A 27,051-nucleotide genomic window follows, 5' to 3' on the forward strand; every position below is an offset into this window, starting at 1 on the left:
TGATGCAAGAATGCAAGAAGAAAAGAAATACAAAAACTATAAAATTAACCAATTTAAAATATAAAATGAAAAAATAAACTTAAAATTAACAAAATAAAGCATAAAATAAAAAAACAGCACCTCTTTTCAAATACAAGAAAGTACTAAATATTTATATATTTTGTTTAAATTTTGTATCAATTGCAAAACCTAGCAAAAAAAATATGCAACCTAGCAACAATAATGTGAAAGACCTTTTTACAGACTCTTTTGGGGTTTTTTTCCATCCTGTAATTCCAGCCAATCAGCCAAGCCAATTGTTGAATGTGTTGAAATAAAAAAGAAATGTCCATCATCATCATCAACAGTACTTAATAGCAATATAATTCCCACTAATGCATTTCCTACGTAATATTTGTTGAAATTAAAAATGAAGAGTGGTGAACCCTAAACTTCCATGGACAAACTACACTTAAAAACTTTAAAACCTTTTATTGAAAGAAGACAATTCAGTTTAGTATTCAATGAATTAAGTAGGATTAACTGTGTATTTAACAATTGACAATTGGCTTCTCAGGTCATCTAATCATCAGGGAGGAGAAGGGGAGAGCTTTGAACGATTGGTCCCCTTCTTGGATCCACCTATGGTCATTCCAACTCCCCTTTTTAAAATTCAAAGTAAAAAGTGACATTTTCAGGGATTAGAACTATAGTTTGCTCTTAAAAGTTGCTTTTTTCAACCATAATATCCAGTTGATAGACGTTCATATCCTTCAACAAGACCTCTTATACCTTGGCCCCAGCTATGATGGAAATGAGGTAGTGCACTGTGTCAAACTCACAAACATTTCCTCCATTATCTTATATCTTAGCCTCAGAAAGGTCAGGTACTGTAGGCCTAAGATTGACTATGAATTTATTACAAAAACATTATCTAAATTCTGTCTACACTGCAAGAAAATGTGGACATGATGATGTCATATCACTACCATATTTGGGCATATCACTACCATATTTGGGGTTATCACACTTTTTTTGTCAAACTAGTTTGATAGTGTAGACAGAGCTTAAGACTATAAATTCAGGGGTTGATCGAAAGGGAAAGCTATAGGGTCGAGCGTTCCCCTCTTTTAACAGCTAAAAATAACATTAACTTTTTGATATTATTAATACTATTGTTAGCTCCCCTGTTTCAAAATTAATTGAAATACGAGAAAGCATCTTTAGCAGTATCCCCCAGACTGCTCAGTGGGGGTGCTCCCCTACCCATATCATACTCACCAAAATCAATGCTTTGTTCAGTCATGATATGCGACAGGATGAAGTCCAATTCCCTCCTGATTTTTGCGCAAAACACCTGAGCATGGGGACAAATATAATGGTTCTCATATAACATGATAGACAACTCAAACCAGATTTTCTTTGAAAACATAAATGCAGAGAATTACGTAAATTGATATGTACCTAAAATATAATAAACATATTATATTGCATAATGAATACATAACGGGCATTGGTTAAAAATTGATTTTGATATCTATATGAAAACATGATATTCAATACCGGAGTTATTTCAAGGTATTTGCAATTAGCAAACCGGAATGCCTGTTAAACGAAATAGGCAAGTTTAAACCCGTGAAACCAGTTAAGCCCATCACTCTTAAAGGCTTTCAATTCAATTAAATTGTGGTTATAAATCTATCAAGTAAAAGTATATTATCTATATTTAGAACTTGTTGATTGATTAATGGAAAGTACAAGAATAAAAAATAATCTTGTAAAGTTTATCTTGACAATCAAATAATTAAATAAACTAATTCAGGTTAAATCATGAATTTGCCGTTCTTGAAATGGCAAAAAAAAAAATCATAAATGCATATTGAATTACTAGAATTACATGGAATAAAGATTAACCTAAAGTGTGAGGTGTACAATACATACCCATATGTAAGTCAATAGAGTCCTTTCTTCCCCTTTCAGTGTCTTGCTGCGTCTTGCTTTCAGCGTCTTACTTTCAGCGAGTGAGTGGACGAGCGGTTAAGACAGTGGAACCATAACATCGGCAAGGGTTCAAGGCTCACTCGCTCCATGGTTCTGGTGGTAGAACAAGTCTTCTCAGATAAGGTCCAGTGTACACATCTGGTTCATGTGCACTTTAAAGAACCTAGTACCTCTTTTGAGATGAGTAGGGGTTACTCCGGTATACTAGGCTACCTAGTATAAAGAATAAATAATTAATAAATTAATTATTGAAGTGGTAAAGACTGAAAAGGCATCGTCTGTATGCACATAAGACCGGTAAGTACCTGTGTAAAAATTTATACTTGCAATCAATAATTATGTTATGGTACTGTCGTTTCTAGTTACTGAACAATACAAGAAAAAAAAAGAAAATGTTTGTATTGTACATCAAATAAATTTAATCCAATTGAGTTACTAAAAACAAATCTTTAAAAAAATGAATATACAGTAGTATATAAGATTACCGTTACAATCAATGGTGGATCTCTCAATAAAAGTCAAAAGCAGTATATTACTAATGTCAACAGAAAGTCAAAGTCTGTTTATTTCAGAAGAAGGTAAAGCAACAAATCTGTGTCCGCTCCTTAAAAAGAAAAAAAAACAGGTTAAGTCGGGTTCGAATTTGCGGTGGTACTGTAAGCATGAGTGGTAAGCCATGCAAACTGTGGTAAGGCTACTTAACACCAAGTGACAGACAGATCAATACTACTGACATCTGAGACAGGGAACCTGATCTTATTAATTCATATGGATAAACATAATCCCTTTAAATCCTGAGGGAAAGAAGACTTTGCCGAAATGTTTAACATAATCATTCTATAATCTATTCAGATAAAGACGATCAGTAGCATAGCCTCCTTTCTCCTTTCTATTTATGCAGTAGGCATGTGTTTATGCATTTATGTATAGAAACATTTTTACTAATAACAAAACATTCAGAAATAAATAAATTGTATGTAACTTTGGAATCTGGATTATTTAAATGATTATTTGTTACTGTTTGCAGCAATGTCTGCTTTACCTGTAGATTTAACTTGATATTTTTAAAAACATAGGATAAAATACAGAGTTGATTGTACGATGGTGTACATTTGTCAAGCCTGATGTGTTTGCAGACTGGAAGCGATCAGGCTTTTATGGGAGAAGAAAGTTACATAATATGGAACATCTGGCCTCAAAGCTGAGCTGTCATGGCTGGGAAACATATTGGCACAATTTGCAGCTGGAACTTGCAAGGGATAACCACTAACTGTGGGTCCTAAATGGCACAGAGAAACCACAACAAAGCAACACGTAAATAAAAGCCAGTGTTTTCAACTTGCTATAATTAATTTCAGTAATCTTGATGAAAAATGTCCGCAGTATACAAAATGTCAGTAACCTTTAACATGTTAACAAAGAGTCACATATTTCCGAGCGCAAGCAGATCAATTTTCAGAGAGAGTTGCGTAGTGTTGTTTGACGCGTGCTGTGTTTTGACACTCATACAGTCGTAAAAAACCCGGAAGTGTTTTTTGGTTCATTGATTTTTCCATAATTTTACATATTTTATATGTATTTCTATATTTATCTCCGTTTCTGTATGCTTATAATTGGACCAAATTTCCGTAGCAATTAGACATTCAGTAGTACTTGAGAGCCCTTAAAAAGGAGACAACAAGAACACTTCTTATAGCTGTAGATGTAGGGACGGATCCTAATCCTAATGTCAACTCAATCCAAGACCACAATGGTCCGCAATATTTATACAAATACATCATTCATAAAGACAAAATCATTCTTAATGAAAATTTTATGAAACATTTATTATACACCATCAAAATTACACAATGTATAAAGAGAGAAAAAAATAAATGTATACAAATCACCTATTATTAACAAATTACCTCATGAAAAAAATAAACTGAGGCTGCTATTATACATATTTGTTTATTAATACAAATATCACTTTATCCCTTTTATATATATAATATGTCACCATATTCTTTAATATTTATATATGTACCCTCCTAACCCTTAAGTTTACACTTCTGATTTACTGTATTTTTTAAAAATTTGTTAAGTATGTATAATATGCTGTAATAAATACCATGGCAGTGAAAAAAGGCCATTTGGTTTATTTCCTGCCTAATATACACAATATACCACTACCAGTATAATAGCTAATTTGGTGTCCTATCTTGTAGATAAACACAACAATCCTGAACTTCTAGTACATTATTTGTTACCTATAGTACTATATCATTTATTCTTAAAACCACCTTGGTCCCGACTGCTGCTAAAAAAACTACATATATTAATAAATTAATAACAAACGCAAACAATGAGAGTAACTTTGTAGAATTTAAAGTTAATATAAATATACGAGAAGAATTATACGAGAAGAATTAAGATTTATAATTTCAATTTTTAAACATTATGATTTATGTTAATAATTATCCAAGATAATATCAGGATTATTGACAATTAAACTGAAGGATTATCATTTTATTAATTAATAATGTATAATTCTTTTCATTGATAATTTATTGTTATGGTATCCTGATAATTAGCATGCACAATAATTGAAAATTGAATTTCATTTAAATAAAATAATACTTTGTAATATTTTGAGGTTTAGTAACAACAAAGGAAGTACTGTACTGTATGTACATACTGTAAATGTCACTTGAAAGGAAATGTAGTAATCATATCAAGTAACCTACATACACCATCGATCCAAAAAAATCAAACAGGACATGAATTTAAAAACAATAGATTCAACAAGATAAAAAGAGGTTTATCTTCATGTCATAGCCAATATAGATCCTTCATATGGGTTGACCTTTTGTCAAGTTCAAAGGCATATCCCATATGGTAACCAGACTTTTAAATAAATATTATTATTCATCCTAGGGTTTAAAGGTCAAAGTTGACACAAAAAAAATAACATACTGTGGGTATAATTTTATATCGCTTTGACATTACACAACCATGGAGGTATAAACAACTAATGGTTTAAAATTTGTTACAAACAATTAAAATAAATTGAATTATTCTAAAACAATTAAAATTCTTTTTGGCAAAAATACCATGCTTGGTTGTCGTGAATATGGACACATCTATTATCTCTTTTTTTAGACATGAACGTAATGTTTCATTGGACAATAAAACAAATTATACTCGGAAGACATAATGATTAAATGTAGCACATTCAAGGTCAAGGTTCATACATTACAAATAATAATGTATTTGTAATTTCCTTTCACCTGTATATTATTTTAAAATCTATAAAAAATATTATTCAGTTACTGTATACCTAGATGATAAAAATATTACATGTCTTATCTAACAAATTTACTTTCAAAATAAATAAATTTCTGTTACAATTTACTACATTTTAAGACAGTTAATGAACATGGTTGAACAAAATAGAAAGTATATCTAATATTTTCTCAGAATTTTGTCTCAAATCTTGGTGTGAATCTAGGTGAAAATTGTGATGGGGCAAGAAAGTTGGGATTGACCATTCCCAGCTTACCCATGACATTACACATAACTATTATTAAAACAAACATGATATTTCCGTCATATTTACTCATAACCACTTTCTAAATTCATTTTAAGAATATGATTTATACATATTATTGCTAATAATACACTACAACATTACATCTATTTTACTACTTAAAAAGTGTTTAAAATGTAGTAATCAAAACAAGAAACACAATTTTAAAATGTATACATAAATAACTATTAAAATAGACATACAGCTTATATAACAATAAATATATGTCCAATTAAACTATGGAATCACTATCTTTTTTCATTAAAAATTAAAAAAAAACATATTCTTTGCACATTTCATACTGTAGAGAATAAAATTAATATTCTAGCACCAACAAAAAATTGAATAATGGTCATTAAATTGAGAAAATGAGTTGTGATGAAAATGGTGGCGTTAATTCGATAACTTCAAAGCACTCTTAAGTTCCTAAAAGCAGACATTTACAATTGCATTGAAATAATATACAAAAATATGTATAGGAAATATGATTTAACAAATGACATAAAAAATATATAATAAATGTATAAAAAAGAGTTCAGATAACTTTGACACTCGAAAGATACTCTGCTGAGCAGTAATACTTCAATTGTTTGTGACAGCAAGTTGCGTCACGCTTTAAACTGGGTTCTTTCCAAAATCATTCTACAAACATTTGATTAACATTGTTATATTTCTGATCATAGAAGATTTCTTTTTTGTCTCTATTTAACATGACAATACATCGGACACCAATGCAACAGATAATAAAAATTTTGGAGTAGTTGCGGAAGCTATCACAAAGAGATGTTCATATGACAATACATTTAACAAGCATACTGATCAAGGACGATGACACACAATTTAAATAAATCAACAAATAATAACAAACGAGCGTGAGAATTCATACTAGCAATACTTTTGGAATCTTCAGGCTGCATTTGGTTCTTTTTTATATTTATCTAGCATTTTCACAAGTTGTGCGTTACTAGCGTATGTCCCAGCTTTTGACCCTAAGCACATATGATACTGACGTTGATCAATGTTTTCATCGCATACTACATTGTGGTAAATATGCACAAGTCCAGGATCAGGTGCACGGAATATAGTTAAATTGCTAGAAACAAATTTTTGAAAAAGGTCAACGTCTTCCAGACCCCAACCAATGATTGATGCATCCATCCCTCCTACTGTATTCAGGTCTTCATTGTATAGACAAACCAGGCCATAACCATAATGGCGAAAAAATCCCAAATCTTTCCCAATAACAAGCGGGCTGTTTGGTCGCATATTCTGTCCATAAACTACATTTGGATTATACTGGCTAAAAACTTCAGGAAAATAAACTTGTTTACCACGCTTTGTATTTTCCCTACATCTATCTAGGAAGCCTTCAGATAAATACATATCGACGTCTACAAAAAACATCAATGCATTGCTTAAGTACTGCGAAGCACCAAGTTGTAACGCTAATCCCCTCGAGAAATCGCCAATTGCACGTAGAACTCGCAACTCCGTCCATGGATAGCGTACTTGATAACTAGCGACCAGCTGTTCTATTTCCGCTGACGGATCATTCTCTGGCGCTTTGAATAAAACAACTAAAAGTTTAACGTTCTCTTTTAGTATAAGGCACGTTTGTTCAAAATTTGACATGAATCGCTGGAAGGTATCGTATCTACCAGACAGAGGCATTATAAAGTGTATTGCCTCTTTTACTTGCCTTCTTTGGTTTAAATAATATAAACTTTTTACTGGCGACAATATAGAGTTTTGAGATACACTCTCCGACTCTTTGATAAATTTTTTCCTAAGCTCTTCGTTGTCGATGAATTGAATTTCACCGAACGGCTGTTGGACATAAAGGTGCCGACGCACTGGAAGCTTGCGTGTCTTTCCTTTATGTTTATTATATATAAGTAATAAATCGAGAATGTAGTCAACGCCAAAGTGCGGAACTACTCTTGTATATCCATACAAAATTTCTTTAAAATCAACGACTCTTCCTACTTTCATAGAGTTCGCATTTGTAAGCAGCATAACTTGTAGAATAATATCCTCCATAGCAGAAACTAATGGCTTGCTATTTCTTTTTCTTGGTAAGTCAGTTTTTTCACTGAATGTAAATTTTGACATAAATTGCCATGCTAAAACATCTTCATGTTTTTCAGGTAAGTACTTCACCAAACCTGGTTTTAAACCAAGTTTAGCGGTAATTGAATCAAATTTTCTTCCACTACGATCAATTTTTTCATTAAGTATGTTTTTCATACTAAGCATTTCTCGGTGTAGGTGGAACTTTTTAAGTTGATAATCCATTGCTTTAATTGACATTAGATAAGTATGTAGACGGTACATATATGGTGTCCGTTTGATGGGATGTAACGTGATGGCTTTGTGAACGTCGGCAGTTCTTAAATTTCCTGTGTATGCCGTGTCTGATTGGCTGTAATTATTGTAGAATAATGACTGCATCTACAAAAGCAAATTCAAAAGAATGTTAGTTTATGTTAGGAATAAATACATGAATTAAATGAATGCTTATAATATAGTAATTTTTATCAACAATTTCCTATTTATTGGAATAATGAGAAACTGGTAAACAAATAAACAATTGTCTATTATTACACAGTATATCATATTTTTGTTCATTTTTTAATAATATTGTATGATGGCAGTACGTCAAGTCCGGTAGTTGACTGTCCCATTGTCATATATAATTTATATTTATTATTACACGTTTTTATAATATAGATTGAGTATAATTTCTATTAATTTCTGGACAATAAATTAATTGAGAACATCAGAAATGTATTCCTCTCTTCAGAGAGAGAGAGAGAGGCTATTGTCGGTTTATCCAGGTAAGCTTGGCACGATATAGACTATTCAGGTTTAAATATCCAATATAGAAGAATAAGATTGCATAGAAAAAGTTGGTAATACTAGAGGATTTTATTGTATTCCAAAAATAATTTAAAATAGTAGCAAGTATAATAGCAAATTAACAAATAAACATAAAAAACAATTGATACTATAAAAATACAATGTTAAGTAGAACACTTGAAATAAGGGCATTTTTAAAAACACAACCATGCTACTTATATGCACTCAAATCAACCCTAGTCATCACATGAAGTGCAAATGCTAAGCTATAGATCCGGAGGTTGTTGGCTTTGAGAAAATCTTGCCCAGTAACTTTTGTTCACAAGAATTCTCAAATATATTTGGTTCAATTATTTCATTTCATTTATTTATCGTACTTCACAAACAATGTTTACAAGTTTCAATTATGTCACAGTTGGGCAAAACATGTTGTTAGTCTACTTGGCTAATTATCCATAAATATTTCTTTGTATAAATTATTATTTTCATAGTTAAAAACTTATTAAATTAAAAATATATAATATTTTTCTACAATAATTTACTATAATCATTATATATTCTGTTTGCTTACTCAACCGAAGCAATTGTATGAAAATTTGACATTAACACAAAATATGCTAAACCCCAAGGAATAATACTAAAGCTTTATGGAAAGAATACAACAACAGGATATTGGAGGGATACTCTTAGAATTGGATAATACACTGAAAGCTGTACTATAAACACATTATACACTTGATCATTTGTGACAATATAAGCACATTACATAATGCAAATTCAGTCCATAGTTACAGCACATCTTTATTAGTTTATTTGGCTCAATCAGTTTTACTTTTTTGTAGGCCTATCTGCTTCCACGGGGGTGGGGTGGAGTGGACACAATATAATTGCAGTAGCCACTCTGGTATCGCTATATAGAATTAGTTTGGCAAACAATTGCATAGTAAGTAAAACTTTGCACATGCATGCAGATACGCCAGCCCTAGGGCCAGATAAGATTACCACTGAAACATATCTGAACTACAAATGCATCTACTGTACCTGGGAACCAGTATTAAAAATGAAAAAATAAAGTGGGGTCCTTACCATTGTATGTCAATGTAATATGGTTCAAGTTTATCATAGTTAATGTTACACATTTATTATGAGGATTTTTAACATAATAATTATTTTTATTACCACCAATGTGGCCTTGGAATAAAGTATTACTATCTATTTACTGTAACTTGTTTAGTACTCTTTTTAAGGGAAACAAAGTACTTTGGGTTTTTTTAAATAAAGATTTCAATCACCATCACTAGAAAGTACTTAGACCTTTTAACTGGTTAAAGTATGTACAGTACTTCAAATTTTATTAGGATAAATTTACAGCGAGTTTGAAACCCTTATAAAATAATAAACATTGCCCCGAGGTATGAGAATCTCTTGCAGCTTTCAGTAGTGATGATTATTATCTAGAAAATAATATCTCAATAAATCTCATTGTAAAAAGAATATGCCTCAAGCATTTAACATTAAATTTGGCAATAATTGATTCTTTTTCATTCTCAGATTGCAATGCATTTTTATTACGCTGCCGAAAGTAAAATTCCACCAACCACAGCGACAGAACCCCTGTAGAACGCATACAAAGGTTGTGACGCGGCCAGGAACGCCAGCTGTTGTCGTCTGGAGTAACTTTCAATCGGTGCTAACCAAAGCTTTCCAACAGTGACTGTGGAAAGAGTTAAGTAGACTTGGTTCGCTATATTCCAACATCACATTAATAGTTAATTGACTTCACACATACACAGTAAGGCTGATTGCATGGATAATTATATACATCTTAATCGGTAATTTGTCATACAGCAGAAAAAAAACCATTCATATTTGAGTATTAAACCATAATCTAATTAAATAAAGGTGAATAAAGTGAACCTTAAAGAATAGTAAGCAAATTATATTAATTTGAAATATAAACTATTATGAATACACTGTTGCATTTGGTTAAACTAGGAATATGATGAGTAATAAGTTATGACTTCTGGTTAATGCCGCAAAGTTCAATATCTCAATTACGTTCAAAATCCCATTTGTATTTAAGACACATTTTAGTCATACTATATACAGTAGTTTTTAAAAAAGCGTTAAGAGTAATATTGAATAGTAAAATGTGTAATATAACATGAACAGCCTATACTTTAAACAGTCATATTGGATAATATATACCTATATTTTAGTGCTTAGGTCAGTCTGAATCAATACAAGAAAATACTGAATCTTAATTTTTCCCTTGGTGGAAGGTAAAATACTTAAATTTAAGTAATTAAAAGTACACAGAAGGACAATGGCCTTGACAAACAGCCTACCATCTCAATACCAATATATTTTTTATTTATTAGGCAAGAACTATGGAAATATTGTCAAGCCACTTTCTCCGATCACCAATAAATACAACAGTCTGTTACTATTGAGAATAGCATTAAAAATTAATGTTTTCCTAGCCAGGATCTGATTAAATTATGAATAGATTTAAGTCGTAAAAGTAGAATAGTAATATATAAAACATAGTACAGTGGTGCTTGTATTATACGAGTACTAAAACCTGCAACACTCCTACTGTCCATTCCTTGGTTTATCCAGGTATAGCGAAACACTAAATATATTGGATAGTACAGTACAGTGAGTGTACATAGTTACTGAACATTAAAAATATTGTTATGAACTATTCACGACCTAGCAAAACATTAAGGCTAGAAGAAGTCAAGTAGGGTAATTATTTCAATTCAATGGTGAGAAAGTTATGAAGCAGAGTGATTTTGTAACCTGCTGACTTCAGGAGGCCTGCAGATTGTCTTGCTTAAAAACGTCAAGCAAATAGCCTTTGTTTTTTACCTAATTGAACACACACATTAACAGGCTACAAGTTACACTCTAAATGTGGTCATATAAAATTATGTATCAGAGCAGATCCCTTAGAGTGAACATTTTAGATAGGTCATGTTTTGACATAATGCGATTCTAATATTACTTTCCAATAAAGGTCATTATGTATATACCTATAATACGTAGGTGTGAAATATACTGTGAGTTTATAATTCATTACTATGCTAATTTATTGTTCAACTATTACATTAACAATAACATCCACTCGTGATTGTGCTATTAACACCCCCACAGAATGTTGGTTTGTTAACCATGATTTCTTCTTTTCATATTACTTTACGGTATATTAATTTTCTGTGTTTGATGAGAGGGCTATTGTCAATTTATGTACTAAAGCTAAACACAAAGTAGACACAGGCTTTAATTTTGCTACTAAAACAGTTTATGTTTATAAATGTAAAATAAAATTCTTTCAATGTTTTTTTAACAATGTAAAGATGCCAATTGGTAAATAAATGGGGGCTAGGCAGATTTTGTAATGAAGATACCAATGGGTATACTAAACAGTCAGGGCCTAAAAATGCCAATAGGTAAACAGAACTAAGGCAGATTTACACAGTATTTTTATTACCACACCACAATACTGCTCAAAGGCACAGTTCCCATTATGAACTGTGTGCAAAATCATGTCAATATCTATGGACAGTAGAAACATGTTTCGATTTGGAAATTTGTTCATAACTGTACACTAATTTATGCCAATCAAGATTAAAGAGAGTTGATGTATTTCTGTATATTTTGATACATTTCGTATGTTGGACGTCTAGCCTCTTATGAGTCATAGTACAGTACTGACCATGTGTTTAGGGTTTAAAAGCATGTCAAATAATTTGCGATATAAGAGAAATTCTTTTATAAAACCAATTTCAGCTATTTTTTTCTGTAAAGCTCCTTCGTTGGAAGAAGGCATTATCATAAAATGTTGTTTTCATTAATTTTCAACTAGTTTCGAAAGTTTATAAAAGTTATAAGCTATAGTTTACACATCTTTTCTAATATCAGAGTTGCATTACAGTTTAGTCAAGCTAAAGAAAAACCTCAGCATTAAAAAACAATAGGAAGCTATTAAATGTATTCACAATGTAAAAGTTCACTTTCTACATAAAGGAAATAACTCATGACAATTAATAAATGGTATAATGAATAGAAAATAAAAAATTTAGTATAATGATGCAAGTCTGTAACCAGGGGTTCATAGGGTTTGAAATAAATTTGTTAAGCTCTGTCTACACTATCAAACTAGTTTGAAAACAAAAGTGTGATGTGCCCAAATATGGTAGTGATGTGATGTCATCGTTTCCATATATGGGCACATCACATAAAGTTTGATAGTGTAGACAGAGCTTTAGGAAGTGGTATGATGATGTATAGTATTGAGTCTACTGTACTTAATAATGTAAAGTTTTTATTAATCAATCTATGATGTCTACAGTAATTCAAAGGGATGCAAATTATCTATTAACCAATTTCTTATCAGGACTTGACATCCTAACTTGCAAAGCTATGTGGTAGAGTGCCAAGTCATAGCAAGTTTGAAATTGTCACCCACTTCACTCAGCTTCGGTCAAATTGTCACTTGAATCACTTTAGCTTCGGTCAAACTATCTGAAGATGGTTTGGTTAATGGGTTTTAATCTGTAAAATCCTAAGAGCTAATCCAATAGCTTACAGTATGAAAACCAGGACCAGGCCGCAACAGTTAATCATCAGAGTTTGGTCTAGACATTAGCCGTATGGCCGTATATAATACTGACAAATGCAAGTAAATGTGACACTCAAACAATCAAACATGGATGAATAATCATTCAAAAAAAACTATGGAACCCTATTTGGCAAATAAGAACAGTACAGATTGCATATGTCAGGGATGGACAAGAACCTCCCTTTTCTACTCAACCAATATTTCAACAGTAATAAAGCGATTTTCCTCTCTCCACAATCAACACAACAATATGCATGTACAGTACTGTTTGAACATCTAAATGTCATGATTGGGCGCACTGAACTCTGACAGGCATTAAAGTTGGGCGATTTCCTCAATGTAGGCTGTTGGAACATTTTAGCAAGTTCAAGTTCAAGTTCAGAAATGATTTTCCCAAACACATTCATATGAAAAAAAGTAACAGGAAGACGAACAATTGACATGACATTGAAAATACGATAACTGGCAGCTGGCAATCAATGTCATTTAGATACAGTTGTTTCTGATCCAAAAACAAAATTATCACAGTATCCAATTTGAAAAATCCATCTTTCGAAACCAGTTGTGGGAGTTATTTTTATCAAAAATTGTTACTATATAAAACTGGTTCCATCAGTTTGTTATGAAATGAAAATTCATCTTAAATAGTGCATATAATAAGTTCTTAATGCAATGTAAACATTATTAACCCAGTAATTTTAGGTCAAACATGGTAAGTATTTAGCCTGTGGGTCACCTATTGCTAACCCCAAGCTTTACAGTAGATAATAAGATTAAGGACAAAGTAAAATCACACTATAACCATCTCTTGATCAGTTGGTTACAATACTTCACCTAAATAGATAAAGAAAATGTTGTGTACTTGATCAAAAGTAATGCAATGCACGGTTGATTGACAGTAGCAGACTAAAGCTTCCATTAAATTTATATAATAGATTTGTACCCATGGAATGATACACAAGGCTGCCTTCCCACAACCTAGACAAAAGCAAACTGATCAAAATCTTGTATTCATCTTAAACGTTTCAAAAGTTCGTTCCAGTACAATACTCAGAGTAAGCTTTTAAAAGTCTACACATTTAAAATAGCTAATTGAATTGGACTTTCTTTATTATATTAAAACGGGTCTAAAATACTATAAATACAAAAGTAAATTTATGACAATAGTCCATTTTTGAACACACTTTTAATGACAGAAATTAACAACAAATTAGAACATGTGAGCCTTGTTCGCATTAGACTTGAAAAATGGTAATTTTTTAACAAAAGTAATGAAGGTTTAGCCTTGTTCGCACTTGACTTGAAAAATGTTAAATTTAACAAAAGCAATGAAGGTTTAGCCTTGTTCACACTGGACTTGAAAATGGTAAATTTAACAAAAGTTATGAAGGTTTAGCCTTGTTCACACTGGACTTGAAAAAAGTTAAATTTAACAAAAGTATGAACGTTTAGCCTTGTTCACACTAGACTTGAAAACTGGTAAACTTAACAAAAGTAATGAAGGTTAATAGCCTTGTTTGCATTAGACTTGAAAAATGGTAAATTTAACAAAAGTAATAAGGGTTTAGCCTTGTTCGCACTGGACTTGAAAAATGTTAAATTTAACAAAAGTAATAAGGTTTAGCCTTGTTCGCACTGGACTGGTAAATTTATCCAGTAATCAAGGTTTATCAGTGAATTTGACAATTGATTTCACGCAGTTAGCTTCACCATGGTTTTAACCAATTTTAACTTAAAGCGCATGATGATGGTCATGAACTCCTAGAGTTTACAATCGGATCCACAATTGACCTTTTAGTCAATGTGCTTAGTTTTAGTCCATGGTGGTAAGTAAGTTAATTTAACAATTAGGGAATTGTCCACAACCATATGAGGGAAAATATATGTTTTAACACTATGACAACCCCTATTCAGGGGACACTTTCTTGTGAAATGGAGGATGAACAACAGGGGACATATCTCCACAGTAGAAATATATAGAACCTTACTTTAAGAACCCTATTCAATGGATATTATAGAATAGATGATGAAACAATGATTGTTTGTTTCAAATGGATAATACACTCTAGCTTTTATTCATATTTATACTGGACAGCTATTTTGTGATGTACACTTTTAGGTTAAAAACTACAAAAATATATTAATGCAATATTTTGAAATATAATTCAAAATCAATAGTTTCATTAAGACACTGAATACAAATTATGTTTATGACAAATTATTTAAGAGTATTAAAAGTGGTATCAGGGGAGTGAACGAGGCGAGACACGAAAACAACCTTGATATTATTTGTACTATATGTCTACAACAGTCTTATTAGAAATGTAGATGACCTATTAAATTGCAAATGACAAACTTTATCCAACAGATTGTAACGTCTTGTCGTAGCATAAAAATATTCTACAGTTCATAAAATGAATAATTTTAATTTAAATTGCTTCTGTATTGTAAATTAAGTTTTTTAACTGGACTTCAAGTAAGAACAATTTATATATTGAATGAATATCAACAATAAAGAAAAATGTCTATCTAAAATAAACTTATTCTCCTTTTAATTTAATCAAATATACAATACAGTACCAGTTTTTTGTTTTTTAGACTTTAAGATGTTTATTGACTTTGAACTTGCCTTTGGTCAAATCTGACCAAATGGAAACAATTTAAATATCGTTAAGTCATTTTTAGACATAGCGTATTCTACTAGGTTGTACCATTTATTCCTGTTGTGGACTGGGTGTGTCTCATGTGAGCCTGTGTAGTAAATTTTTCAAATTATCTTTTTATTTGTTTTAGTCCATATGTTCTTCCAACAGAAACTGTACTACAATATAAATTTAAATACCACAGTACAAAAAAGCCAATAGTCTATTCTACTGTAAGTAATAGCATTTTGCTGTTATAAGATTCAAAGAAGAATGCATTGGGAATATAGATATGAAACATAATACTGTATAATTTAAAATATAAAGAATGGAATTCGAATGATTTGCCTTTAAGGTATCAAAAATTAAATTGGGTGGAAGGAACAATGCTGATCATGATCAAATATTTTGGTTTTATAATTCAAGATTAAAATTGAATACTGTAATCTTTAACATGTTGTATGCAAATTGTAATTTATGAATCTAATTTAGTTTTAAAAAATCTAGTTTTTTAAAAACACAAACGAAAATTGTGCAAAGATGGTCTTATTAGAGATCATACAGTATATTGATTATCCCATTACTTATATTGTAGTATTATACTGGAGAAGAATACACACAGTAATGTATGATATTATAACCTTAATTTTAAATGAGAACAGAACAATCAAAACATGATTGATAAATATGATTGAAACATGAAAAATCATATATATATATATATATAATACTAAATAGTTTTAGAACAGTAGTATTCTACAGTACTGTAAATGCCTTGGAGCTACTCCAGCAAATTATGAATTTACTGTCATTAAAATTGTACAAAACATGCCTACTGTTCCCTAGCTACTTTAAAATGAAACACATTTATACAGTTAGGCCAACATAATTTGAATACAGAATTTTGTTAGAATTTTACAACTTGCCAAATAAGGCATAAATAACATTTTCCTGCCTAAATAATTGCACTCTGCTTTCTATTTCAACTTTTCTTCAAGTTGTTCTATTTATATCCTTGGTAAATCTTGAAATAATATTGCAGAGGTCAAGTTCAATCAGTCTCATTTTACTCAAATTTTATGAAAATAAAGATTAAATTTGTATGAATTTTGAAAATATAAATGGGGGTTTGTACCGGGTTTGCGAAGTTTGCAAAAGGTTTGCGTATTTAATAGCAATACTACTGATTATTATAAACTTTATTGTTTTACCATTACAGTACATACTTACAGATACTGTATCCTTGGCATATTGCTAGTGGCTAAAAGAAGATTCCTGTCAAATTCGGTTCAATACGGTTGGCATTTATGAATATTCTTTAGCACATACATAAAATTTAAAACAGCAGCAAGTTACTTTACCCATTTCCTCTTAGTCTTAGCAATGGCGGCGTTAACAACAAGTAGTAAGTTTGATAAATCAGGCCCCCAGTATTTATAATTAAACATTTTTTTTTTTTAACTTCTTTTACTTCACAAAAGGGTATGAAGATATGGTGTATACAGTAATACACCGTTTTACCACAACTTCTACAGCAACACCTTACAGAATATATTCCTATATCAGACAGCCCACAACTTTTGGACTTGTTTTATCATGCACAGAACCGGAACATAAAATGACATCACGTATGAAAAATAATATTGGTTTCCAAGAACAAAGCTACAATACTGTTTTATAAATCATAACTATTCAACAGTCTGTGTTATGGAGAAACAGGAAGTAGCGTAATACTTTAACAGGATATCTGAATGCTACACCATAATTAAATGATACACAGTGTCATAGACAAGTATGTCTAGACCTAGTTTAAATATCCTAAAATGTTGCGTCCACAAACACCTTCTGTATCTCTCTTAAGGTGAAACTGTATAGTTTCACTCTAGGCCTACATTTGAGTTTAGCATACCCACCGTAGCACTACAGTTGAAAGTCATACAGTGTAGGCACTGATCAGGCCTTGTTTTTTTTAAATTGTAGGTGTGCTACAAATTGCACTCCCCAATACATTCAGGGCCCCTTCTCCTCGAAGAGTGAGATATAACTCGAAAAGTAGAAGTTTTCATTGAATTCCCCTCTCCACAAATGGTATAGTCCATGAACTATGCCCTCAAGTGGGAGCCTGCCCACAAACCACCATCATCATTTCGCAAGACCTCTTGTCTGAGGGGACGGTGGGAGGGCGTTTATCCAGGTAAGCGGCACTCATAGACTACCAACACCACTGTTGGTTTGTGTAGTCTATTTCGTGCCTAGCTTACCTGGATAAACCAACAATAGCCAGTGTAGCACCGGACTAGATACTAGTCGGCGGTGGGAGACAAGTTTAAAAGAGCTTTGTGTATTCATTACTTTCAGCTCTGCTGTGGCTACTGGTGCAAGGTTTGTGGAGATATTCGATAGGTGGGAGAGTGAATACTGACTGTGTATGCCACCTTGCTGGTACCACCAGAATACAACACGTATGCAATCACACACAACTGATGCATGTGAACCGGTGGTGGAGTGTCTGATAAAGCACATAACTCAATTTTCAGTTGTTGAATTTGCATCTGACTGGTGCGGGGCACCGAGGCAGTGATATTGAGACACTCCTTCTGGCAGTGCGGTGGATTGTAACTTAACTGCCCTCACTGGAGACAAGTATATATATGTATTATATCACCCAAAAGATAAGTAGATTTGGGAATGATAAACACAGTCAGTAATCTGCGAGCTGTCAAGCATCAATACTAGCCACACTCAAACCTAACCAGATTTGAGGAGTGTGCAACACGCCTCTGCATTCATATGTTGTTTCTCCAATAAGAATGCCAAAAAGGTGAGAATTGTAATGGGCCTTGTCGAAAGGCATCTGACTGATGTATCAGAACGGCTAGTATGATACTGACGTCCCAACAGGAACTAGGGCCTTAACATGAGGCCGATCTCTAAACATCTCGCAAAGCAACCTGAAACTGCAGGAGATGTAGATATGCTCAAGCCGTCTTTAAAGGTCGGAATTACAGCACCCAAGGCAGACCGGTAGCCGGACACGGTGCGGACCTGCAGATCTGACTCAAACAGATAATGCAGGAAGGCGCAGACTTTACCTAGTTCTCTTTCATAAGGTCAATCTATTGGCGCTTGCACCATTTAAAATAGTGTTTTAGCTGGCTATTATAGACGGCGAGTAGGGTTCCTGTCGGGAACTCGTCACAAGAAGGGCGGCCAGGCCATTTGGAATGTCCGAGACTCTGAGCTGATCCCCGACAGTGGCAATACAATCAGGTCGAGGGATCGGGGTTCGGCAAAGTTCAGTCCTGCGTCAGCAGGTCTCCCTGAATCTCGAGACGTAGAGGCTGATCGTAAAGCAGGCTGATGAGCAGAAAAACCCACGTCTGTTGTGGGCAACGGCTCTATCAGAAGTACTCGGCATTAATGGCGTTGAATGTGCGTCAGGACCAACGGCAGTATCGAAATTTGTGGAAATGCATGAGGCCAAAACCGTCCCACGGTATGGACAGGCATCCACTGCCCACGCATGTTCATCTTGACTAAGTGCGGAAGATGCATGCTGCCTGACGTCGCAAACAGATCTATGTGGGGCCGCCCAAAGTGGTTGAAATTTGGGTGGCAATCGGCGGAAGGAGACGCCATTCCGTAAGATGTAGATGTGGGTTGGGACAGAATGTCCGCTTCCACATTCAGTCGGCCTGCAACTTGGGCCACTGAGTTCTACGTTGTGGTCTGTGCACCACATTAGTAACGTCCATGTGTCGCAGCACAGTGTTGGGGACCACATGTCCCCTTGCTGTTTATGTGAGCAACCACAGTTGTATTGATGGAATTGGCGAGAACATGGCGATTTGCCAGATGGGGTAGGAGAGCTTCCAATGTACGCTCAACTGCCCAGTTCAAAACGGTTGATGTGGGCATGTCTCCTTGCATGATCAAATGCCGGAGAAGCGACTTCCACTGACAGTGCATAGCCGCCCCAACCTACTTCGGACGCATCCGTTTCAAAACGGAAGTCCGGTTCTGACCTCTGAATGGGTCTGCCCACAAGCAACCAGCCTTCCGCAAGCTACCAGATGCGTGAGAATGAACGCATTCATTACAACCACTTTGTGAAGTGAGTCTGATTTTGGACGGTAAGCTGCCGGGAGGTGCAATCGTAATGGTCGCATCCTGAGTCGGTAGCACGGAACGAGGGCGACGAAGCTAGACAGTGACTATGTGCGTAGCCAGTCATACCCCGTCGGAGCATGAGCATGAGATGTAGCACTGCATATCTTGCCTTGGCCACTCGCTCATATGGATGGGCACGCATGGCCCGTTACCAAATTGATTTGAGCTCCGAGATAAAGAGGATTCTGTGTAGGCAGAAGACAAGATGTTGCTTCATTTACGCCTGCAGACCTTCCTCCCCAGGCCCGTCTCGTTCTCCCATACTTATTCTTGGAGAGCGAGACCATTGTAAAAAACGAGGTTTGCTGTGGGCCTATATATCAATATATGAGACTGGGGGAGGAGGTCTTATGTGAGAGGGTGCGTTGGGCTCATCCCTCGGCAAGCTCTCACTGCTGCAGATGGCTTGCAGTAACACCGGAGAAAACTCATTCACCCCGGGACCGCAGAGGCCGCAGCGTTGCATTGTAGCTGCATATTGGAATCCTGCTTGTTCCGTTACGAGGCGGAAAAATGATAGGCTGTTTAACAGCTGGTCCCTGGACTGGGCCACGATAACCAATCGTCTAAGTACATAAATGTTAGATGTTTGACTGCCGTGTTGGTGGAAGAACGTTTGGTTTATGAATTCAACGCCAAAGAAAATAAAGGACAGTACCGCCGTCCGTTTCGCGAACGCCTGCAGACCTTCCTCCCCAGGCCCGTCTCGTTATCCATACTTATTCTTGGAGAGCGAGACCATCGTCCTATCACTGTCATCTCTTGCCAGATAGACGGACCATCGTAAAAACAAGGTTTGCTGTGGGCCTATATATCGATATATGAAACTGGGGGAGGAGGTCTCATGTGAGAGGGTGCGTTGGGCTCATCCCTCGGCAGAGCTCTCCGTGCTGCAACGATGGCTTGCAGTAACACCGGAGAAATCTCATTCACCCCCGGGACCGCAGAGGCCGCAGCGGGTGCAGGCATGATTGGAGGTGCATTGTAGCTGCACTGAAAACAACAGCTGATCCGAATATACGGACCGTGTCCAAAATGAAGTGTCAACTATGACTCAGCTAGAAAACCAGACCAGTCAGGAAAGAAGCATAGACAAGATCTTTGATCCTGCAGTATGTAGGCCTAGGCCTTTTATATAGACTAAGTTCCAGCTAGGCCTTACAAAATTATGTCTAGCCACAATGTTATTGTTAGGCAACATGCATGGGCAACATCTGACCCTGCAAGATCTAGGCCTAGGCCCCCTATGAGAGCATTAATAAAATTTAAGAAACTCAGGAGGCCAGCCTACAATAAGCCTAAACCACTACCCTAGGCAGTAGACAAGCTGTCCTGCTAGATTTAGGCCTGGCCACTATGGTACTGCAAACATTTCAGCCAGTTGGCCTAAGTGAAAACATTCACAAAAATGCTTGCTAAAAGTCATTTTATTGACATTTCAAAGTTCAATGAATCTCTGTAACCAAGAAAAACTACTTAGCTTCATATAGCAGCAGTCTCAGTATCTAAACTCTATTGCAACAGCAAGAAAACTGTGCAAGCTCTTTGAAGACATGTTTACTCTTTCATGTCTCGAAAAGAAATGATGATGGTGGTTTGTGGGCAGGCTCCCACTTGAGGGCATAGTTCATGGACTATACCATTTGTGGAGAGGGGAATTCAATGAAAACTTCTACTTTTCGAGTTATATCTCACTCTTCGAGGAGAAGGGGCTATTGTTGGTTTATCCAGGTAAGCTAGGCACGAAATAGACTGCACTCCCCAATACATTCAGGGGTGCTGTAAGGCTGTGTTTATACAACACCCTAAATTTGAACACCTCTTTAATTTTTAGCGTGTTGCACGGGCCGAGGTCAACCCCACAAAAACCTTGCAGTTATACATTAAATCGTAATACCGTGTTATACCGTAGTTCATAATCCTAATTGTATATATACTCGTATGCATTATGAATTAATATGAGTTTATTAATGATTTTAATAAAGGATGATTTCGTTTAAAATTTAGTTTATTCAGTTATTGATTTTTTTAATCTGATTTTGAAATTAGAAAAAATGTTTTAGAATTAGGATAAAACTATGCTACACTTTGCCAAATTATGCCAACATTTGATTATCGTTAATGTTAAGTGCTAAATCGATTAAAATATGCAAAAAAAGCACAATTATCTACTAGATTTGGTCAACATTTTCACGGCTCATACTTTTATTTAACAAGAGGTCAAAATAATACCCTGAGGACACTTCCAACACGCCAACAGCAACCGGGAATACACAAAATTTTAGGATTCAGCCAAGTAGCCTATTTTGCAATTAAAATCTCATTACACGGAATCTCTTCGATGTTATAAAACACACTTCTCGTAGGCATGTTGAAGATGCGTGTAATAGCGTGTTGTATAAACGCGCCCTAAGTGTGCTGTTTGTATTTTGGTGTGTACAGTAGAAGTTTACCAAATTTAAGTGTGTTGTAAATCACACTCCTCAAGGGCAGTTTAGGAGTTGTGTAGTATTTAGTACAGTACAGGTTTTCGTGATTTGATGGGTTTGGCAATACCCTTTATGGATACTTCGATAGGCTTCAGAATGTACATTAACATTCTGATACAAAAAAGAGCATTTAAACATACAGTAGCTTAAAAAAAATTTAAACTGTAACCTTTAAACTGTTTCCTCACGCCCTTCCACATTTCCTTAATTCACATAGAATATTCTGTTTTTATAAAACCTAAAAAAACAAGGCAAGACTAGTAATAATAAATATTCGAGTTACTTTAAATTAAACCTCCAATGGCAATTATTATTCTATAGATAATTAACAGTGGTATCTGACACCGGAGAGCAATATACCGTAAGCTTCTTGCTAATGGGAAAATACCTTCATAGGATATCATAGATTCCCAATCATTTCCGGTCACTTTCTTTTGATCTATTACACTGACCTCTATCACACTGTTCTTATTGTTAAATTTTCCTACCAAAGCAATGAATAATACATTTGTCATGTACACCCTACAATTTGCTATGATAGAGAAAGCTACAATACAGTATCCTATATAGATTTTAAAAATCATGTGAAAGTATCTTGAGTAAGACTAAGGCCTGGTTTACACTATAGCTGCTATGTCACTGTTTAATTAAAAATTGTTTACAGTTACCTATTTAAGTATAGTAACTGTTAAGTACTGTAGTAGTCGTAGAACCTTTAAAAATCAAAAACACATTTTTTTGTAGTATACGTATAATATCAGCCAAAATAATGAATAATTTATTTGTGTTCTCTCTCATAGTATAAGTCTGGTGAATCTTGAGTTTACTGTTGATTGGCAAAAGAAAATAATAAATAAAATATATTCCACTGTACACATGATTGATATTTCCTGTTCTTAAAATAACTAAAATTGTAGAATTGATTGTGTACAGTCTATGGCTGCACCTACTATTATTATTAATATTATGTACTGTTGTACAATACTGTACAATTCACACCATACATTAATTGTTATCATGCCTTATTAATTATTTCTGAAGCAGGCTTAGCAACAATGTGACCCAGGGTCAACTAAAATGTATCCAGATGTGTACAGTAGTGTATACTGTGTACAGACTCAGTATTAAAGGATAATACATCAACAAATTTGTATATGACTTGTGACACTTTATAATTAGTTTAGGTACTCAATCAAGCAAAAAACAGTAGCTAGAATATATTAATTTCAATAATAATAATTTTTATCAGTAAGTCCGCCTAAAGGATTTAGAGGAAAACCAAGTTGTACAGTATGATGACATTAATTATGATAATTAATTTTTCAGAAGCATTCTATTTTATAATTAATAATTTTAAGCACACAGCACCAAAGACATATAGTAGTAGTAGTAGTAGTAGTAGTAGTAGTAGTAGTACAGTACAGCAAATTACAACAGTCTTGCTGTATTGGCACAGAAGCAATGGGAAGGTATTTAACATACAAAGCATGTTCAAGTATGAATCTAAATCATTTTATAATCATTATTAAGGTCCAAATAAAACACCAAAAGGACACACATATTGATAGCCATAGTACACTACTGTATATTCGATGTTTATAGTCTCATAGACATTGTACCAACACGGTTTACTGACAAGACAATTGTGTTAAATCTTCATAATATGGTTATAGTCTTTAGTGAAGCATTTCAATTTCAAATCAAGGTGGTGGTGGACCTGGTTAGCGACACAACTTTAACCCTATTTTAAAATGGGAAGACCCTTTTTTACCCTATATATACGTTTAAAATGAGAAACAAAAGTTATAAAATTATTAATACAACATCCGATTGTATTGTCATCATAATAAAAGTATAAAGCAGTTCCAAGAATGAGATTGGTTATGGCATATGGACTTCACTTCAAGTAAAAGTTTGGTTCTTCTATCCTAGACCTTTTTCCAATTCATCAAACAGTTTTTTAAATAATTTCCATGCCTACACACTGGTTTCCGACCTAATCACCAATTCTGGCTATCCAGTGTTGTACTACAATAGGGTACAACTGTACCATATGTTTCTAAACCACACCTGATAGTGTTTTTTTTTTGGATCAGTAGTATAACACAATGATAATAGAGTATGTGTGGGTTTCAAATGTGGGGTGGTATGTAAACAAATAAATCTGCTACTTGGTGTAACTTTAAAAGTGTACAATGGGTTTTAAATGTGGGGTAGTAAACAAAGAAATCTGCTACAGTACTTGGTGTAACTTTAAAAGTGTATAGTGGGTTTTAAATGTGGGGTATGTAGTAAACAAAGAAATCTGCTACTTCGCGTAACTTTAAAATGTACAGTGGGTTTTAAATGTGAGCTAGTCAACAAAGAAATCTGCTACTTCGCGTAACCTCAAAATGTACAGTGGGTTTTAAATGTGGGATAGTCAACAAAGAAATCTGCTACTTGCCGTAAACAATTTGTAGTTAGTTTAACTGAAAAGAACTGTAAAAATTCAGTAAAAAAAAAACCCTTAGAAATTGAAAAATTATTCATAGTTCACACAAGGATAGAAAGCTTATTCTTGCTTGCATACCTCAGGATACATACCACCTATTGCTTCCTGCCTCAACCTTTAATATCTGTGTAACTTAATACAGTACCTTCATCTTCCATGATAATATTCTACTTTGTTTTCATAGGCAGATCAAGAAGGAGGGGTCGGGCGGTCAAGATCCAAGTGCTGTATATTGAAACATTTAATCATAGGACGGAGGGAGAGGATCTAAGTGATGGCTAGTTTGTCATTGAGGGACTGTAGACACGAAATAGTTAATTTTTTTACATGTACCTGTAAATAATTTTTGCTCATTTATATTGATTAAATTTATTTTTATGAACTTGAGTCACACTTGAAAATTGAATATATAACAATTGAAATAACATTCAAAGAAAACCATGAGTAAAGATTCAGTCGGTATCTTGAACAACAAATTGATTATGTTTGATAATAAAGATCGTGATTCATATTGTATATTATACTGTAGTCCATTATTAATCACAATAATCAGTTTATGCAAATTCATTTATGCATTAAACTCTGCTGAAATAAAAAGATAATTAGCATTTTGTTGTGTTGCGTTAACTGTAATAATTTATTATATATTTCGTTGGCCACATGCTTACCTCAAATGACCAGGTACAATCAACACCAGCAAATTTCTTGACACATCGACCGACCTCGACATCCTCATGCGTACTCCACAAATTTTTTAAGCAATAACTTATATGAGGAATCATACGCCGTAGAGTCTCCCGGCTAAATATCATTCCTGGTCCTCCCATACAAAAATTCTCTCCTTGTTTAAGATACAATAAACCTTCTTCATCTTTACTACCTAGACCAGCTTGTCCAATAAAATGTGTTTTACTACTGTTGATGGACCGAAGGAATGTCTCCATTTTATCTCCACGAACATAAACATCGTCATCCGCTCGCATAAACCATTCATACTCATCTATATAATTATCATGAATATATTTTAACATCATAAATGACTTCTTTTGTGGTGGATACGAGTCATCTACACTTGTTAACTTTACCACTGGCAGTTGTTGTAAACTCTCATTAACTTTTGATGTACCACTTGTAAAACACATAACTTTTCCAGGTATTGTGTTTGCCCAAGTCCTATGTACAGCTAAACACCTTGTTGATAAATATTTTTCAGCAGTCATAACACCTACAAATAATAATTTACTACTGGGAGTGGGTTGTTCCCGTGAAGTCCTTTGATGAAGATTTTTCTGTAAGCCTATATCAAACTCTTTAGAATCCAAATGTTTGCAGCCTACATCCTTCGGACTGCCTGGGGAAACACTTACGCCGATTCTCAGCCACGTCGTCAGACAGAAGCTCACGACTAGGCTTACAAGAATACTCCATACTTCCCGTGAATATAACCTGGATCTCCGCATAGCCATATTGAAACTTTGCTTCCTAGCCTGAATAAATCACCGAATTTAACATCACATTTGTATCAAACACCGGAGCACATGTTTATTGAATGTGAATAATACAATTCTACTATAAATTCCACACTCCATCGTAGTCCAAACAACAATGGTGACTACTTGAGTAGACTGCTAAAAGTACAGTGTGGTCGGGCGGTAAATGCAATTGGATGATCAGAAGGCTACGTCATAACTACGTTGCATGCTAAAATCAGAAACTTAGTTTACCTTTGACCTAGTTTTTAGTACCACCAACTAACTACCACGAATAACCTAAGAAGGAAGGATATTGACATTATCAATGACAATTTTATTGTTATATCATAGTTGTTTCTCAATCTTTAAATAAAATTACCAGGATTGGTGACATTTATAGAAACTTGCGTCAACTCAGAGATTATAGTCATTCATTTTCCGTCCGGGTACGACGGTAAGTAAGGTCACAACATACTTGTGGCATGGAGTAATCTTTAGTTTACTCCATGCTTGTGGTGGGTATACTCGCTGCCTGCTAACAGGCGATGTGAATGGTAATTAAAGAAAATTCTACTCACTTCTTATTTATCAATAACGACATAGGCCTTTACTATTATTACCGTTCTGCATTTTATGGCATTTTCAATCAATCAACTTATCATCAATCAATATTGTGTTCCAAACACTAGTTAGTTTATTAATCGAATTTACAAAATCGAAAAGCAAAAGTGAACTTTTATTTATCTTCAG

The 27,051-nt window shown here is 34.1% G+C and overlaps 1 protein-coding gene across 1 annotated transcript; it reads right to left on the minus strand.

Moving 5' to 3' along the window:
- Positions 1-3,775: 3,775 nt before the first annotated feature.
- On the minus strand, positions 3,776-26,433 carry LOC144844435 (chondroitin sulfate synthase 1-like). Its single transcript, XM_078701344.1, has 2 exons — positions 25,498-26,433; positions 3,776-7,999 (listed from the first exon to the last, which is right to left on the minus strand). The coding sequence occupies exons 1-2, from the start codon at positions 26,293-26,295 to the stop codon at positions 6,455-6,457; spliced, it is 2,343 nt and encodes a 780-aa protein (XP_078557470.1). The 5' UTR covers positions 26,296-26,433; the 3' UTR covers positions 3,776-6,454.
- Between the last annotated feature and the right edge of the window lie 618 nt (positions 26,434-27,051).

This window comes from Antedon bifida, chromosome 6, assembly GCF_963402885.1.
Source record: "Antedon bifida chromosome 6, ecAntBifi1.1, whole genome shotgun sequence".
Lineage (NCBI taxonomy): Eukaryota > Metazoa > Echinodermata > Crinoidea > Comatulida > Antedonidae > Antedon > Antedon bifida.

Coding starts and splice junctions, on each gene's coding strand:
- LOC144844435 (XM_078701344.1), bottom strand. CDS start 26,295: ATGGCTATGCGGAGATCCAGGTTATATTCACGGGAAGTATGGAGTATT. Junction 8,000..25,497: donor ATTGTACCTGGTCATTTGAG/GTAAGCATGTGG, acceptor TTGCTTTTGTAG/ATGCAGTCATTATTCTACAA.